The 16,431-nt window shown below is 33.2% G+C and overlaps 1 protein-coding gene across 8 annotated transcripts in view; it reads right to left on the bottom strand.

The window, feature by feature from the left end:
- Nucleotides 1–16,431, bottom strand: part of RELCH (RAB11 binding and LisH domain, coiled-coil and HEAT repeat containing) — a 119,759-nt gene that overhangs the window by 57,938 nt on the left and 45,390 nt on the right. For all 8 annotated transcript variants that reach the window (XR_005985463.1, XM_041739670.1, XM_041739666.1 and 5 more), the window contains one exon: nt 4,224–4,336. Coding sequence is in view for 7 of the 8 variants with exons in the window: in XM_041739670.1 (XP_041595604.1) it covers nt 4,224–4,336 (113 nt within the window). In the remaining variant the exon portion in view is untranslated. The remainder of the gene's footprint in view (nt 1–4,223; nt 4,337–16,431) is intronic.

Here is a 16,431-nt window from a genome sequence, read left to right as displayed (position 1 = left end):
GTAAAATGGTATTTCTTAAATCAGAATTTTATGCACAAGATAAATGTGGTAGGTAGCTTCTGACATGGCTCCCAGGGATGTCCATCTCCTGATATTCATGCTCTTGTATAACTCCATATCCTTGAGTGTAGACTGGACCTAATGATTTGCTTCCAATGGACAGAGAAATGGCCAAAGTGATAGGATGTCACTTCTGAGATTAGGTTATGGAAGTCTGTAACGTCCATTTTTGAAGCCCTCTCTATTATCTTCTCAGCCACATGCTTTGATGAAGTATGTGGCCATGCTGGTAAGGTCTATATGGTGAGGAACTTAAGGAAGGTCTAGCCAAAAGCTGGTGAGACACTGAGGCCCTCAGTCCACAAACTCATGAGAAACTGAATCCTGCCAATGATCAACTATCTGAGGAAGCACAGAAACAAATCCTTTCAAATTGAGCCTTGACAGGATCACAGTCTCCGCCAATACCTTGATTACAGCCTTTTAAGAGACCTAGAAGCAGAGGACCCAGATTAAGTGACACACACAAACTGTAATATAAAAACAAGTGTTATTTTAAGCCATTTTCTTTTGGGGTAATTTGTTACAGAACAGTATACAAATAAATATAATAACTTCACTTGAATTGGCTTGAGTTTAGGAGATTATAAGATTGAAATTTTTAAGTCTAAAAATTTAAATATGATTTTTCACTCTCCAGAATGAAGTTCCATTTCAAATGACTTTACAATGCAGAATTAAAAAGTTTTCCTCTTTTGATTACCTAGTTCAAAACAGTAAAACCTGGTGGGGAAAAAACTAGGTTTTCAATATATGTTTTAAAGTAGCCAGCTTCTAGAAAAAACAAATTAGATTGTTTAATTCATATTCATTATAAAAATAGCACTTTAAGCCCAGGCACTGCTCACTGCTACTTCTTAAAATAAGTCACCTTAACTTAACGCAGAATGACCTTAAATTTCTATTTAGTTTATTAGCCAAATTAGCTGTAAGTTCTCTCAGGTGTAAGAAAATAATGACAAAGAACATCTGGATAACAATGAGGAAAATTCTGAGCCAGTATGTTTTCATTTTACACTGCAATTTATTCTCACTTACCACAACCTTGTATTTTTATCTGATTCCCCCTTATATGTATATTATTGTCTTCTATGCCTATTTCTCAACTTTTCCTTTGTTTTTCTATTTCCTTTGGGAAAGGCAGATAAAGTAAACAAAATAAAATGGGAAAAGAAATTCCGATTAACATAAAGCATTTTAGCTCCCTGTTCCCAAATGAAAATTTCCTAATATCTGAATATTGTTTTTTCCCTCACTAACGTCTTAAAATAATGAGTTTTTTCCCCACTAGTGTCTTAAAATAATGAGAAGGCTTATTATATATTGGTACCACAAATGTTGGACTGTTGTAACAAATGAACTTAGGTGAAATTTAGGCATTTCAAACACTTGCAAGAAGTATTATACACGTGTATAAAACTTTCATGTGAAGTAATTTTAAATCAAGAGACTCCATCTACATACTAAAGATGTATAGGCTTGTTGAAAAAATGTTAGGCCCCTCAAGGAAAACTTCTTAGCCGGAAGAGTTCACTTAAAAAAGTAGGACTGTTGGGATCCCTGGGTGGCGCAGCGGTTTGGCGCCTGCCTTTGGCCCAGGGCGCGATCCTGGAGACCCGGGATCGAATCCCACATCAGGCTCCCGGTGCATGGAGCCTGCTTCTCCCTCTGCCTGTGTCTCTGCGCCTCTCTCTCTCTCTCTCTCTGTGACTATCATAAATAAATTAAAAAAATTAAAAAAAAAATCTTAAAAAAGTAGGACTGTTTTGAAATACAAGTTCAAAACAGAAAAAGGTCATATGGCCAACAGATTATTAACAACATTGGAAATAGGCTCCTGTTATGGTAAAAATAACCGTTCCCTTGGGGGCGCCTGGGTGGCTCAGTCGGTTAAGTATCCAACTATCGTTTTTAACTCAGGTCAAGATCTCAGGGTTGACATAGAGATTAGATTCTCTGTCTTCTTCTCGCTCTCCCTCTGCCCCTCTCCTTGCTAGCACTCTCTCTTTCTCTTTAAAGTAAATAAATAAATCTTTTTAAAAAATTATGTTTCTACTTGTAGAAAATTGCAAGACAGGGATTGTTTGACTAGTATTTGAATGCAGGTAGAAATAAAATGTCAATTATAGTTGTTAGCAAATAACTGGCAAAAAGCACCAACACTAAGCATAAAATTCAGTTTTTCTTAGGATACAAAGAAGCTTGAGATTTATTAAGGAAAAGTAACAACTAATTATATGACAAATATGCTAACTTAAACATTTTGCTTTGCTAATTTGTTATTCACATTATATACAGTGAATCAATTGATAAGTGTATTTTAATAAATACTTGTGTATCTGTAAGGTGAAAAATTTAAATGTGGTCATGAGTGCTGAATTCCTGACAGGTCTCAATCTGAGATAAGGCTAATATGTACTTTTGGCCACCAGGTGGCAGCTATTAGCTTTATATGCAGTGTCTTCATATGAAAACAGGCTAGAGATCTAAAGGTTTTTGCCTTGCAAATTTAAAAATAACAATGTAATAAATGGTATTGAATTATTAAGTTATGAAGATGGGGAATAGCATTTTTTATCTTATTTCATTTAAATTCAATTAATTAACATATGATGTATCATTAATTTCAGAGATAGAGTTCAGAGATTCATCAGTTACATATAACACCCAGGGCTCATTACATCATGTACCCTGAATGTCCATCACCCAGTTACCCCATCCTCCCACCCAACTTCCCTCCAGCAATCCTCAGTTTGTTTCCTAGAGTTAATAGTCCATGAATAGTATTTTTCAGCAAGAAAATAAAATGTTAATCTTCCTATACAGCACCATCAAATTGTTTCAGAAAATTTTCAGTTTGTAATGAATAGTGATTTAATTTGCCTTCTTTTGGGACGCCTGGGTGGCTCAGTGGTTGAGCGTCTGCCTTCAGCTCAGGGCGTGATTGCAGGATTCTGAGATGGAGTCCCACATCAGGCTCTCTACAGAGAGCCTGCTTTTCCCTCTGCCCATGTCTCTGCCTCTCTCTGTGTCTCTCATGAATAAATAAATAAAATCTTAAAAAAAAAAAAAATCTGCCTTCTTTCTATTTGACCAGCATGTGAGGGCTGGTGTATATTCATCTTGACTGGATCCTGAAATGACATGTTACTCTGCTTGTCTAGGTCTATTTTCCTAAGAAGGGGCAAGAGATATATACTCATAAAGTTTTAAAGTCTATAGGACTGTGTTTATTCTCAGATTTGATAGTTCGTACTTAAAATTTTGAACTTCACTTGTTTTATGGTTCACTACTACGATTTGCTAACATTTTCAGATGAGGAAAGAATTCTGACAATCAGTGAAACAAGAATTAAATATATAAAGTTATCTAACCATAAAGTACAATAGTACTGTTTTGTAAAAGTATGAGCAAAAACTTTTTCATTAAAATAAAAAATTATAGAAAAAAATTTCAAGTGCTCAATTTTATCCATCCAGTGTTTAGTTTACTTACTGACCCAAAAGGATGTTTTTGTTCATGTTCACACTTGCACAGATTCACTTAAAAGTTTCACCTTTATTTAAAAGTTTTATTCTCTGAGATAGACATCACTGTTGCTTGATCAAAATCTACTCCCCATTCTTCTGGAAAGTCATCCTGATGTATGTCCCTTCACTACCCTCAGATACAACTCATTTCTCCACTCAGCAATCAACAGTTGTGAGTATCAGAGTCACAACTAACAAAAACAGATAGTAATTAGTTTACAAATAGCCCAGTGATATAGAAATTCATATATTAAATATTTTATTTTTTTGTAGAGCCTCACTGTTAAGAAGCCCTATATATATCTAGTTTATATATCTAGTTCATCCATGGGAAAAGGGGAATATTGAGGATTTCTTAGAAATCGAAAGTCAAAGATAAAGGCAAAGAAATAGTTGAATTAGAAGTGCAAAGTAGTTAACTAATATAAAAGTGTACAAATCCAACATGACTAACTGGAATAACAAGAATGAAAACACTGAAGAGCTTTGTGAATGGAGCCATGTTTCCTCTGCTTACTAAAATAAATACTGAAACAGAACACATTTAGATTAAAATGCTAATCTTGATGCCAAATTAGTAAAATTAATAAATCAACATTGTATTTATTTCCCAGAGAAGTAGTCATACCTACCTTTGTTCATCATCTGGCCTCTTGATCAAATTGAAAAGTATATGGAGAAGCTGATCTCTTTCTTTAGGCTCAGGATGTAGGCATGCTGTACACAGTATGAGGGGGATCAACTCCTAGAGAAATAGGAAGGTGGAAAAATTCAAAGTAAAAATGCATTGCACAATATTCTTTTATTTCCTCAGAGTATTCTTAAATGGATATTTAAAATGAAACAAACCTCAACATATAAAAAAGCAAATTCTAATTCTGTGAAATTAGTAATTCAAGAGAAAACAGTAAAACATGTATGTATGTGTTGGTTATAGAAAAGGTATGAATCACAATGTAATAGTTACTAAAGATTCAACTAACTTTATTTCCTTATCCAGTCCCTTCTAATAGTCTACTAGTTTTTACACTAAATAACATTCTACCTTACTAAAGGCTGATATAGTAATTTTAATTTTGAAAGTGTTTTTTAAAAAAAGCTTGCAGAAGCTAACTATATTTTAAAGTTTAGAAAGCTAACAAAAAATCAAGACAAGTCATCCTACTTCCACAAGTACAATATCATCTGTCTTTATTAAGATTACATATAATTATGAATTTTGTACCCTTCCCCAACTAACCCCATGACTAATTCAAAAGACCATTTTCACAGGTGTTGAATGCTCACACTGCTATAGAGTATTAGTAGAAATGTTTTATGTTCAAATGGAAATTTTTAGCAATATCTTAATTTGTTACACATTCAACATGCAGAGGTAAATTCAGTATCTTATAGGAAAATAATAGCAAAAGTTTATTTCTCTCTTCCAAAGAATTATTTAAACCAATGTTGTTTCACATTTTAAAGAAACTAAGACAAGAGACACCCGTGTGGCTCAGAGGTTTAGCGTCTGCCTTTGGGTCAGGGTGTGATCCTGGAGTTCCAGGATCGAGTTCCACATCAGGCTCCCTGCATGGAGCCTGCTTCTCCCTCTACCAATGTCTCTGCCTCTCTGTGTCTCTCATGAATAAATAAATAAAATCTTAAAAAAAAAAAAAAAAACTAAAGAAACTAAGACAAAATTCTAAAATATATCCAAAAGATATTAATGTTTTTCACTTTGGAATGGATTTTCAAATCTAATGAAAATAAAGTCCAAATATTATAAAATTATTTTTGAAGGAAAACTTTCTAAATTATAAAAATATTCTACAGTTATTTTAAAGAAATTACTCTGATGTAATAAGAACAGAATGATTACTCCCATTATTTATTTTTCCTATATATAATCCTACCCACCAAAAAGTGCTAGTAGATTTAAACCAGGAACTGTTGGGCAGCCTGGGTGGCTCAGTGGCTGACCCTCTGCCTTTGGCTCAGGTATGATCCCAGGCTCCTGGGATCAAGCCCAGCATGAGGCTCCCCACTCAGCTCAGAGTCTGCTTCTCCTTCTCCTTCTGCCCTCCCTCCACCCCACTTGTGCTCTCTCTCAAATAGATAAATAAAATCTTAAAAGCAAACAAAAAAGGAACAGATCACTGTGTAATAATGCATTATACCTTGTAGGAAAGTCTATACTGTTGAAGTATCTTCTCATTTTGAAGAGGCTCCCTTAGAAAAGTATGATATGATTTCTAGCGGAGTTGAAACTAGATTAGAGGAATGACTAGAAGTCCCCTTCCATTATTTCTAAAGTTGTTATATATTATTTTAAAATTACAATTACCTGGTAAAAATCTTAAAGGTACAAAGATATAGATAAGAGCTAAAACTAAATCTGAGAAATAAAAACAAGTTTAAAACATTTATTCTGTCATCTTTGTATTTGGGCACCTCTGTACGTTTTAGATTAGTAAGCAAATGAAAAGCAAAAGTAATAAAAAGTAATTTAGGGGGTGTCTGGGTGGTTCAGTGGTTGAGCGTCTGGCCTTTGGCTCAGGTCGTGATCCACTGAGTTTTGCATCAGGCTGCCCGCTGGGAGTCTGCTTCTCCTTCTGCCTATGTTTCTGTCTGTCTGTCTCTCTCTGTCTCTCATTAATAAATAAAAGCTTAAAAAAAAGTAATTAGGGAAAATAATTTTGTACTGGGAATGGAAGACAAAGTACAGATATGGATCTTGTATTGTTAAGTAATGTTTTCACCAGAGGTTTAATATGATGCTTGATGGGTTAGTCTTGACTTTGTAAGAGAAAAATATACAACCTTTTATGAAATACTAGAGTAGGAGATCATTAAAAACAAGGACTATACTTATCCTTAGAGGATTTCGTTTAGATTGCTAAGAGCCAATGATACTTATGAGAGGACTAAGACATTGCATCAGCATATCCCACTGAGAGGAGAACCTTAAAGATGAAAAAGCAGTTATTCTAGAAGGCACTAACAAAAGGAGAAAATATTTTAATGCATGAAAATAAAGAAGGACCCTAAAAATTTTATTTGTATTTCTTCCCTCATGTCAGTTCCTTCTTTCCTGAGTTCTCTTGCTTCCCCCTCAATCTTCTTCCTGTTTCCATTGTCTCTACATATGTACTCTTCCATTCTCTTCTATTGTATCACTCTTTAAAGATAAAATTATGCAACGTAGACATTTGCTATAACTATAAACATATACATACACACTGCTAAAAATATATATAAGGTACAATTACTTAGCTTCTTTATCTCAAAAACAAGCATAGTAAAATAGTTGTATTACTATATATTCTTTGTACTTTACATTTGCTTTTTTTAAATCATGAGGCTTAGTGATCCTTCATCAAAGAGGAAGTTTATGGGGGTGCCTGGGTGGCTCAGTAGGTTAAATGTCTGGCTTTGGCTTTTGTGATCTCAGGGTCCTGGGATCAAGCCTCGTGTTGGGCTCCCTGCTCTGGAGGGATTCTGCTTCTCCCTCTCCATATGCCCCTTCCCCCACTCGTGCTCTCTCTCTCTCTCTCCCTCTCAAGTAAATACATAAAATCTTTTAAAAAGAGGAAGTTTATATCCTACATTAATGTAAAGAATCTTGGGGCAGCCCGGGTGGCTCAGTGGTTTAGCACTGCCTTCAGCCCAGGGCGTGATCCTGGAGACCCGGGATGGAGTCCCATGTCGGGCTTCCTGCATGGAGCCTGTTTCTCCCTCTGCCTGTGTCTCTGCCTCTCTCTCTCTCTCTGTTTCTCTCATGAATAAAGAAAAAAAAATCTTAAAAAAAAAAAGCATAAATCTTTTAAGTGAAATATGGCTGTACACATATGTGCCAAACTGAAAACTTAATGAAAATCACAAATGTCTCTGGTTTTTAGTTTCTTCAAACAAAACATAAAAGAATTAAGATCAGGGCAGAAATGGGAAGTATTTCATACACAGTCTGCAATTTCCTTCTCTATTGCTAATGTAGAATTATTAATTTTTCCTTCTGAGATCAAGGTTGGTCTCACAAAGCCTTAACAGAGCACTTACCAAAGCACTTCTCAATACCAACCAATCCGAATTGACACGTGGGAGGAAAATCTGTCATTTCTTGTACCCTTAGACACTAAAATTCTATGACTATAGGACTGAAGGAAAATACTTTTCACTTTTCTGAATCATGGTAATAAGTTACATTGCCATTTGCTTTTACTTCTTGCTGGCAAAATTAACAGCATACAGGAAGTCTTTGACAATCAGTTTTGGATAATATGCCATACCAAGGAGAATTGGGTACATCTTTGCACATTAATGGCTAAAACAGTTATAACTCAGTGTATAAAGTAGGTCAGTCTCTTCCTCTTAGAGAAATACAGAGTTGAGAAGAGGTCCAGTAAGTGATGGCAGAAAAAAGTGGAAAGAGTAGTTTTTTTCTCATAGAATCATCAGGGATTTTAATTGCTAAATTATGAGTGGCTTAATTGTTCACAAGTTCTACTTATACAAGTTCGCTCATTTATTTATTCACAAATTCTATTTGTATCACCCCTGGAATAATGAATTCTGTACATATGTATCTGTTGTTGTATATTCACATTTATTTACTGTGAATTCATCTTTTTCAAGCCTCTGAAGTATTAATACATCCACATCAGGATTTATTAGGTCTGTATGTACCATTTTCACACTATTCATAAATTTATAGTTTTGAACCAATATTCTCCCTTTGGTATCATCTCTCCAATGAAGAAGTCTAATGTTTTAAAAACTTTCCTTATAATTCTTAAATGAAACATTTAAAAGGTGGTAGTTAAATTTCCTTCAGAAGGCAAGATTATAGTGGTTTTTTTTTCAAGATGACAGTGGTTTAAAAAAATGTCTTGAAATGATTACATATAAAAATGTATTGAGAATAGAGAGCAATTTAGACATCATTATCTAAAGCTTATGAGTTTTTCACATGAAAAGATCCTTAAGCAAATCAGATTTAATACTGCATGTTGATAAAAAGAGTAATAGTAACCATGGTAAGAAAATATCTATAGCTTTGGTAACATTATATCCAAAAGGTAGTTATCCCCCTAAAAAAGTTAGTGTCCATACTTCAAGGCAACAAAAATCTTAAAATTTTTATTTAAAACATGCTTTAGCAACTGATAGTACTCAATGAATGTATATTGAAGTGAAATATAAAACAGATGCCCTATTGATCACTAGAGAGGAAATCAGTGCAGTAATTTTACTGCAGAAGGTATTCTATTACTTTATTATCATTTTGGAAAAGATATTTCTAAGGCTTTTAGAATTCAGTAATCTAAAAGGCTTAGTAATTTACCTTTTACTCAAGTAAATGACTTTTGCAATTTTAATTACAAAGCTAGTTCTCTCTATATGAAGGATCTCCCACCTCTCAAATCTTAGGTTGCCAATGGAATTTTGCACAGAATTAAATAGGCAAGGTGTGTACTATTTCAGTTCTTTCAGCTTTACAACTGAAACAAAATAAATTCTAGTGGCTAAGAAATCATTTTAGAGATAGGAAAACGTCTTTAGAGAATTTTACGTTTGATTTTATGAGTATTTTTACTTAACTTTCTTAGTCTTAGAAAGATTGGTGTGTTTAAGACTACAAAAAGGGGGAGGTGGGGAAGAGGAAGCATCTAGAAAGGATCTAAACCAAACTAATAGATGTTGGGTGGCAGAAATGAAGGCAAATTTTAACATTAAAAAAAGCATGGAAATGATAAGATAATGGATTCAAGATCTGAAAGAATCCTAAAACAGAAAAGGAAATATTATATTTAGATCAGATGCCAAGTAGGAAATGTCTGAGTGCTTTGGGTCAAGAAGAAAATTCTACTGTACTAGAAAGGTAACATCAGTCCTGTAAGTTATAGTTCACTGCTTTCATTAAAATTATTTCCTATAACTCAAGCTTCATTTAAAAATTTTAGGTAGTTGTTATTTTACACTTTTCCATTTGGTCTTTTGCCTAGATATTAAGCAATACCAAATTAAAATTTAAATTCACGTACACTCTCTGATTTGATTTTCAGTTGTAACTTGTCAGAATGTTGACAATACATTTAAAAAAGAAAGGGGCTACTGGCTGGCTCAGTTGGTAGAGCATGTGACTCTTGATCTCCAGGTTGTGAGTTCAAGCCCTATGTTGGGCATAGAGCTTATTCAAAAAAAAAAAAAAGAGAGAGAGAGAGAGAGAAATATGAAAAAAAGAAAGGAAGAAAGAAAGAAGGAGAGAAAGAATGAGGGAGCAAACATTACAAAGACTCACGTAAGAAAAAAACAAGATTACTCACCTCTGGAAAAGTTCTATACTTCAAGGGCTCTTAAAGTATCTATTTTTAGAATTATTATCTAAGGCTTATCTATCTTAGAATTATTCCCATGGCTCAACCTTTAAGAAGCCTAATTAAAATACTCGAATGACTTCTAAACTCTGATACTGGGACACCTAGGTGACTCGGCTGGTTAAGTGTCTGCCTTCAGTTCAGGTCATGATCTCAGGATCCTAAGATGGAATTCCCCATCAAGCTCCCTTGAGCTCAGTGGGGAGTCTGCTGCTTTTCTCTCTCTCCCCAAAATAAACAAATAAATCTTAAAAAAAAAAAAAAACAAATAAAAAAACTCTGATACTGCTAAAGAGCATGTGATTTACTTCCAAAATTAACATACACATATAAAAACACCTACTAAATAGGTAAAGGAGATGGATTAAGCTTATCTACTTCACAATAGTATCTATTTTACTTTACTTATCTATTCTTTTGTAGAACTCCTGAAGGGGTTCAAAACAAGTATCCCCAAAATGTTCCATTTTGGCATGTGGACTATTTTGAGCTGAAGGCAATCAAGATCCAGCAGACCCCAAGAAAAAATTTACCTCTTTCTTAAACTACCAAAAAGAATTTAGATAGAAGTCTGGCCCAGAGAGAATCTTCTCTCAATGACTTATCTGTGTGAAAGGACAAACACCTAATTAATTACAAACTGCTCTTCTTATCCTGTGATCACTCCCTTTCCTTCCCTTTCTTAGACCATTTGCTGAAGTCAGCATATAAGCCTACCTGCCCAGCTTATCCTTGGGTCTTATATTGTTATGGGGCCCTCATACATAGGTAATTAAATTTATTTTTCTCCTATGAATCTGTCCCATGTTAATTTGGTTATTAGACTAGCCAAAGAACTTAGAAAGGTAGATGTAAAACCTTTTCCTCCTAAGACTCATACAATTATAAATACTTAGGCTATTATTACTAATTATTAAATTAAAAATTCAACATGGAGCAAACATGAATGCAATATAAAAGAGCAAAGTTTGGTTTCTCAGAAAATAAGCAGATCTTCGGAGATACTACTACATTTAAAACTTTTAGGGAGGGGGAACAGAGGGGGCTCAGTTAAGTGTCCGACTCTTGGTTTCAGCTCAGGTCATGGTCTCAGGGTAATAGGAATCGAGCCCCACGATGGGCTCCTCTGAGCCCAGAGTCTGCTGGAGAGTATCTTCACTCTCTCTCCCTCTGCTCCTTCCTCCTGTTCACGCAGAGCACTCTTTTTTTCTCTCAAAAATAAATAAAATAAAATAAAAAACTTTTAGGGAATTGGTTCTCTCCTTTGCTTCTTTTCTTCTAGCTTTAAAGAGGTATATTTTATATATTATAAAAATTCTAGTGTACATCCAGTGGTTTTTAGTGTATTCAGAGTTGTGCAACCACCACCAATCTAATTTCGGAACAATTTCAACATCTCAAAAAGAAAGCTTGGTCTCATTCCCCACTTCCACTTGCCCATCCCCATTCCAGGCCCAGACTTCTCCTTTGCTTTTCCAAGTCAGCTTTTTCCTTGGCACAGAATGAAAATAAAAATTAAATTTAGATATATTATTTAAAAATGCTTTTAAAAGTAATCCTTTAAGAAATCTTATTTTTAAATTACAGAATTTTCCCATCAAATGCATTTAAAGCAGAGACTGTGAAAAATTAACTTCTGTGGCCTATATACATACATTTATTCTATAATTTGGTTTGAAAGATTCAAGTTCTTCAATGAACCCATTAAGATGAACTACTACATAAGCCACAAACAGAAAATTTGTTCATGATTTTTTTGTCCCCAAATCAAAAGGAAGTAAGTCTTTTAAAAGACTTAAAAAAAAAAAAAAAAAAAAAAAAAAGATGATCATTACTTAACAGTTGATAGGAGGAAACTTTTTTCTACTTTTTATGATCTCTGAAATTGGGGTGTGAATTATTAATGGAGAATTTTAATAATTTCATTGGAATTCTTTTTTCTCAAAGCTACATAATTGTTACAATCAATGGAATCTTAGATTTAAAATATTATGGTATGCTAAATTTAGAAAATGCAATTGTGACCTAAAGATTAAGTGAGGTTGTTACTTTTCTTTTAGAAAACAAAAGTAAATAACATTAACATCTATATTCACTGTACTTTCCACTTTCATAAAAAATAAAAAGTTTAATTTAGACGACTTTAATTAACCTTTATGTCACTTTAAAACAATGAGTCAAAAAAATAACTGAATGGATTATGAGTATTCTTTCCTTTGTTACTGTGTATTTAGGCATATTCTTTACTGTTTAAAAATATTTTTAAAATCATGTTTGATATTGTCTTCTATTTTAACTTTTCATAATTAGTAAAGACAAGACTTGATTTGTCATGCTTTCATTTTAATTATATATATGTATTTACACACTGGCACATCATGTAAAATGTCTCTCTTACTGAGTATGGCCAATAAAGTTCGAAAAACACTAATTTAAAACATGTTTAAAAGCCTGTAAAAAAGACTAGATATTATGCAGCCTTAAGAACAAGAGAGTTCTTTATATACCGACATAGAAAGATACAAAAATATAATGTTACATGGAAAAAAAGCAATGTAAAGAATAGTGCATAGGAGTATGGTACCATCTGTGTAAGTGATAGAAGGAAGATCGTATCACACATACAAAATGTTTCTGAATACAATGCAGTTCTATAATAATATTTGCAGACTTCAATACCCCAGTTTCAATAATGGATAAACCACTAAACAGGAGATCACTAAGGAAATAGAAAACCTGAACGCTATCAAATAAACCTAAAGACATATATAAAACACTCACCCTGACAATAGCAACATATATATACTTTTCTCCAGGGCACACGGAATATTTTCAAGAATAGACCAGGTTAGACCAGACAATTCTCAGTGTTAAAACTACAGACCAATATATCTTACGAATTTAGGTGTGGAAATGTGCAAAAAAAAAAAAGTTACACCAAATCCAACAACACATTAAAAGGATTATATACCATGTCCAACCAGGACTTATTCCAGGTGGTTGGTCCAATATATGAAAAATCAGTAAAGGATTATACTACCCAATAGAACAAAGGGGAAAAATTATCATCTCAATCAATGCAGGAAAAACATTTGACAGAATTCAACATCCTTTAATGATAAAAACACTGCAAACTAGGAACAGAAGAAAATTTCCTTAATATGATAAAAGGCATTTATGAAAAATCCACAGCCAGTATCATACTCAATGGTGAAAAATTGAAAGTTTTCTCCATAAAATCAGGAACAAGACAAAAATATCTGCTTTCTCAAAACACTGCTATTCAACATTGTATTGTAACTCTTAGCCAGAGCAATTAAACAAGAGAAAGAAAGAAAAGCCATCCAAATTGGAAAAGAAGAAGCAAAACTCTATTTGCAGGTAATGTTATTCTAGTTGAAGAAAATCACATTAGACTCCACAAAAAAACTACTAGAACTAATTAACTCAGGAAAGTTACAAGGTAAGAGCCTACCACACAATATCACTTCTGTTTCTATAAATCAGGAATGAACAATCTGAAAGGAAGTTAGGGGAAAATCCCATTTACAATACCATCCAAAACAATGAAATACATAGAAGTAAATTAAAACAAGGAAGTGAAGAGAAAATAAAGTAACAAAAGGGGTGCCTAGATGGCTCAATGGGTTAAATGTCAGACTCGTGGTTTGGGCTTAGGCTGTGATCTCATGGGCCAAGAGATCAAGCCCAGCATCAGGCTCTGTGCTCAACAAGGAGTCTGCTTCAAAGATTCTCTCCCTTAGCCCTCTCTCCATTTGTGCATGCTTGCTCTCTCTCTCTCAAAAAAATAAACATATCTTTAAAAGAGCCAAAATAAAGGAAGTGAGAAACTTGTATACGGAAAACTACAAAACACTGCTGAAAGCAATTAAAGACATAAATAAATGAAAAGAATCCCATGTTCATGAATTGGAAGAATTATTGCTATTAGAATGGCAGCACTCCCTAAAGTGATCTATAAATTCAAGGCAATCCCTATCAAAATTCCAATGACCTTTACTGCAGAATGAAAGTGGAGTATCAAATTTCTATGCAACTGCAAGGGGTCCTGAATAGGTAAAAAATATTGAAAAAGAAAAAAAAAGTTCAAGAATTCATACTTCCCAATTTCAAAATTTAGTACAAAGCTAAAATAATCAAAACAGTATGGTTGGTACAGGTATAACGATAAACATAAAGACCAAGAAAACAGAACTGAGAGTCTCGCAATAAATCCAAACATGTGCAGACAACTGACTTTAGACAAAGGTGCCATGACGATTCAATAATTTCAACAAATAGTGCTGAGACAACTGGACGATCATACAAAAAGGATAAAATTGGGCCCCTGCCTCACTCCAAATACAAATACAAAATGGATCCATGACCTAAAAAAAGAGCTAAAGCTATAAAACTATTAGGAGGAAGCACAGGGAATAATCTTGACCTCAGCCTTGGCAATATATTAGATTTGACACCAAAGACACAGACAACAGAAGAAAAAATAGATAAATCAGACTTCATAAAAACGGAAAACATTTGTCCATAAAAGGATATTATAAAAAATGTGAAATGACAGCCTACCAAGTGGAAATATTTGCAAATCATATATAGAATAGCGGTTTAATATTGAGAATTGTAAGAACTCTTACAACTCAAAAACAAAGACAAACAACCTAATTAAAAAAATGGGCAAAGGACTTAAGAGAATATATTAAAAACTAATAACATCTATTGTATGTGGAATGGTGGCTCAGGGACAGGGAAAGAGTTTTTGTTATTTATCTTTTTATATTTAAAAAGATGTTAATGGAGACACCTGGGTGGCTCAGCCGATGGGCGTCTACCTTCCCGCTCAGGGCGTGATGCTGGAGTCCTGGGGATCCAGTCCCACATCGGGCTCCCTGCGTGGAGCCTGCTTCTCCCTCTGCCTATGTCTCTGTTTCTCTGTGTGTGTCTCTCATGAATAAATAAATAAAATATTTTCAAAAATAAATTAAAAAAATAAAAAGATGTTAATGTAAATGTGTTACTTAAACAAAACCTTAAATCATGTTTCTAATGATTTATTTAACCAGCTAGGCTATTATTGTGACCAATTAGTTTATCAAAGGACATTTTAACTGTATTTATATATCAATAAAAAGGCTTATCTTGATAAAAGACTATATAAAACTTGAAAAGAAAAAAATCAAAATATTTATCCTTTAATCACAAGACCTTTTTAAAAATACGTATTTAAGGAATTAAGGTGAAGTAGTAAATAAAAGTAATCTAATATTAAAAGGACGAATGGAAGTAAAAGTTTTGTCCTTTCATGCCCTGGGATTGGTTTCAAACCAAACCAAGATAAACTTCATTATTTACCAATTTAATTTCAAGAGAATACAACTTTGATAAATGGTAAATTTTCTGATAAAATAGAATAACACACAAATAATTAAACAAAGATAAACAATCACTTCTTCATGAAATTGTAAGTATATATTTTTTAAATACAAAAAACTTAAAATCAGCCATAAAAGTAAACATCATACCACAAACAAAATGTGTGTATGTATAAATATATATGTAAGCATATATATTTATATATATATATATATAACATCTGATTACTGATGATGCAAATTTATAAATACTTCATGCAGTACAATCAGATTTTAGTGGTAGAATCTTCTATGATAAAAAAAAGGGAAAATTAAAATAAGGCTTAAACTGCATCTCATAACAATTAGGTTTCTGTGCTATTTTAAAGATTATATTAAGGAGACACAGTAAAAGGGATGCAAACATTAATGCATTGCATGGATTATGTTACAAGCTAAAAAAAGGAAAAGAAGCTCAAACACCATTCTGCCAAGCAGAACTGCAAAACAATCGGAAATTGGACACTGATCCTTCAAGATACAGGAATCTTTCATACTTATTAATATCTTACAACTATTTTTATGTATTAGATAAAATAAAACCACCGGTAAGTAAACAGGCTTTTAAATCTTTTTTTAAATTCAAAACACCTACAGTAATAAAAAAATTTAATGTAAATTTTACATGTACGTTTCTACATGTAAGTTTTCTTGAGGATCAGTACAAATTTCTTGTGCTAAACGGATAATTAAGGATAAGCTTTATATGGGCTTTGCCAATGCATTGTGTACCTATCATACTGTAGGTCCCATGAATTATGATTGAAATCAGAGGTAAATATTAAGAAGATGATAAAAGAAACTTACAGGATATACTCTAAAATACTCTTAATCCATTTTATAAAAAAATTTTGTGAAATGGAAGTTGATTTTATAAATTGAAATATTCAAACAAATTATTAAACTTGGTGACAAATAAATCATCCACTGTCATTTAAATTAGACTATAGTAACTTTTTATTAATCTTTTCTTGGCTGAATATAACTCTAAAGGTAACTCCCTACAGTATGGCTCATAATGGAGGTTCTTTGTACTAAAAGATACTGGCTACTGTATT

Source organism: Vulpes lagopus, chromosome 24 (assembly GCF_018345385.1).
Source record: "Vulpes lagopus strain Blue_001 chromosome 24, ASM1834538v1, whole genome shotgun sequence".
NCBI classification, from domain to species: Eukaryota; Metazoa; Chordata; class Mammalia; order Carnivora; family Canidae; genus Vulpes; species Vulpes lagopus.
Note: the sequence above shows the minus strand (reverse complement) of the source record. Positions and strands in the feature narration are given on the sequence as shown.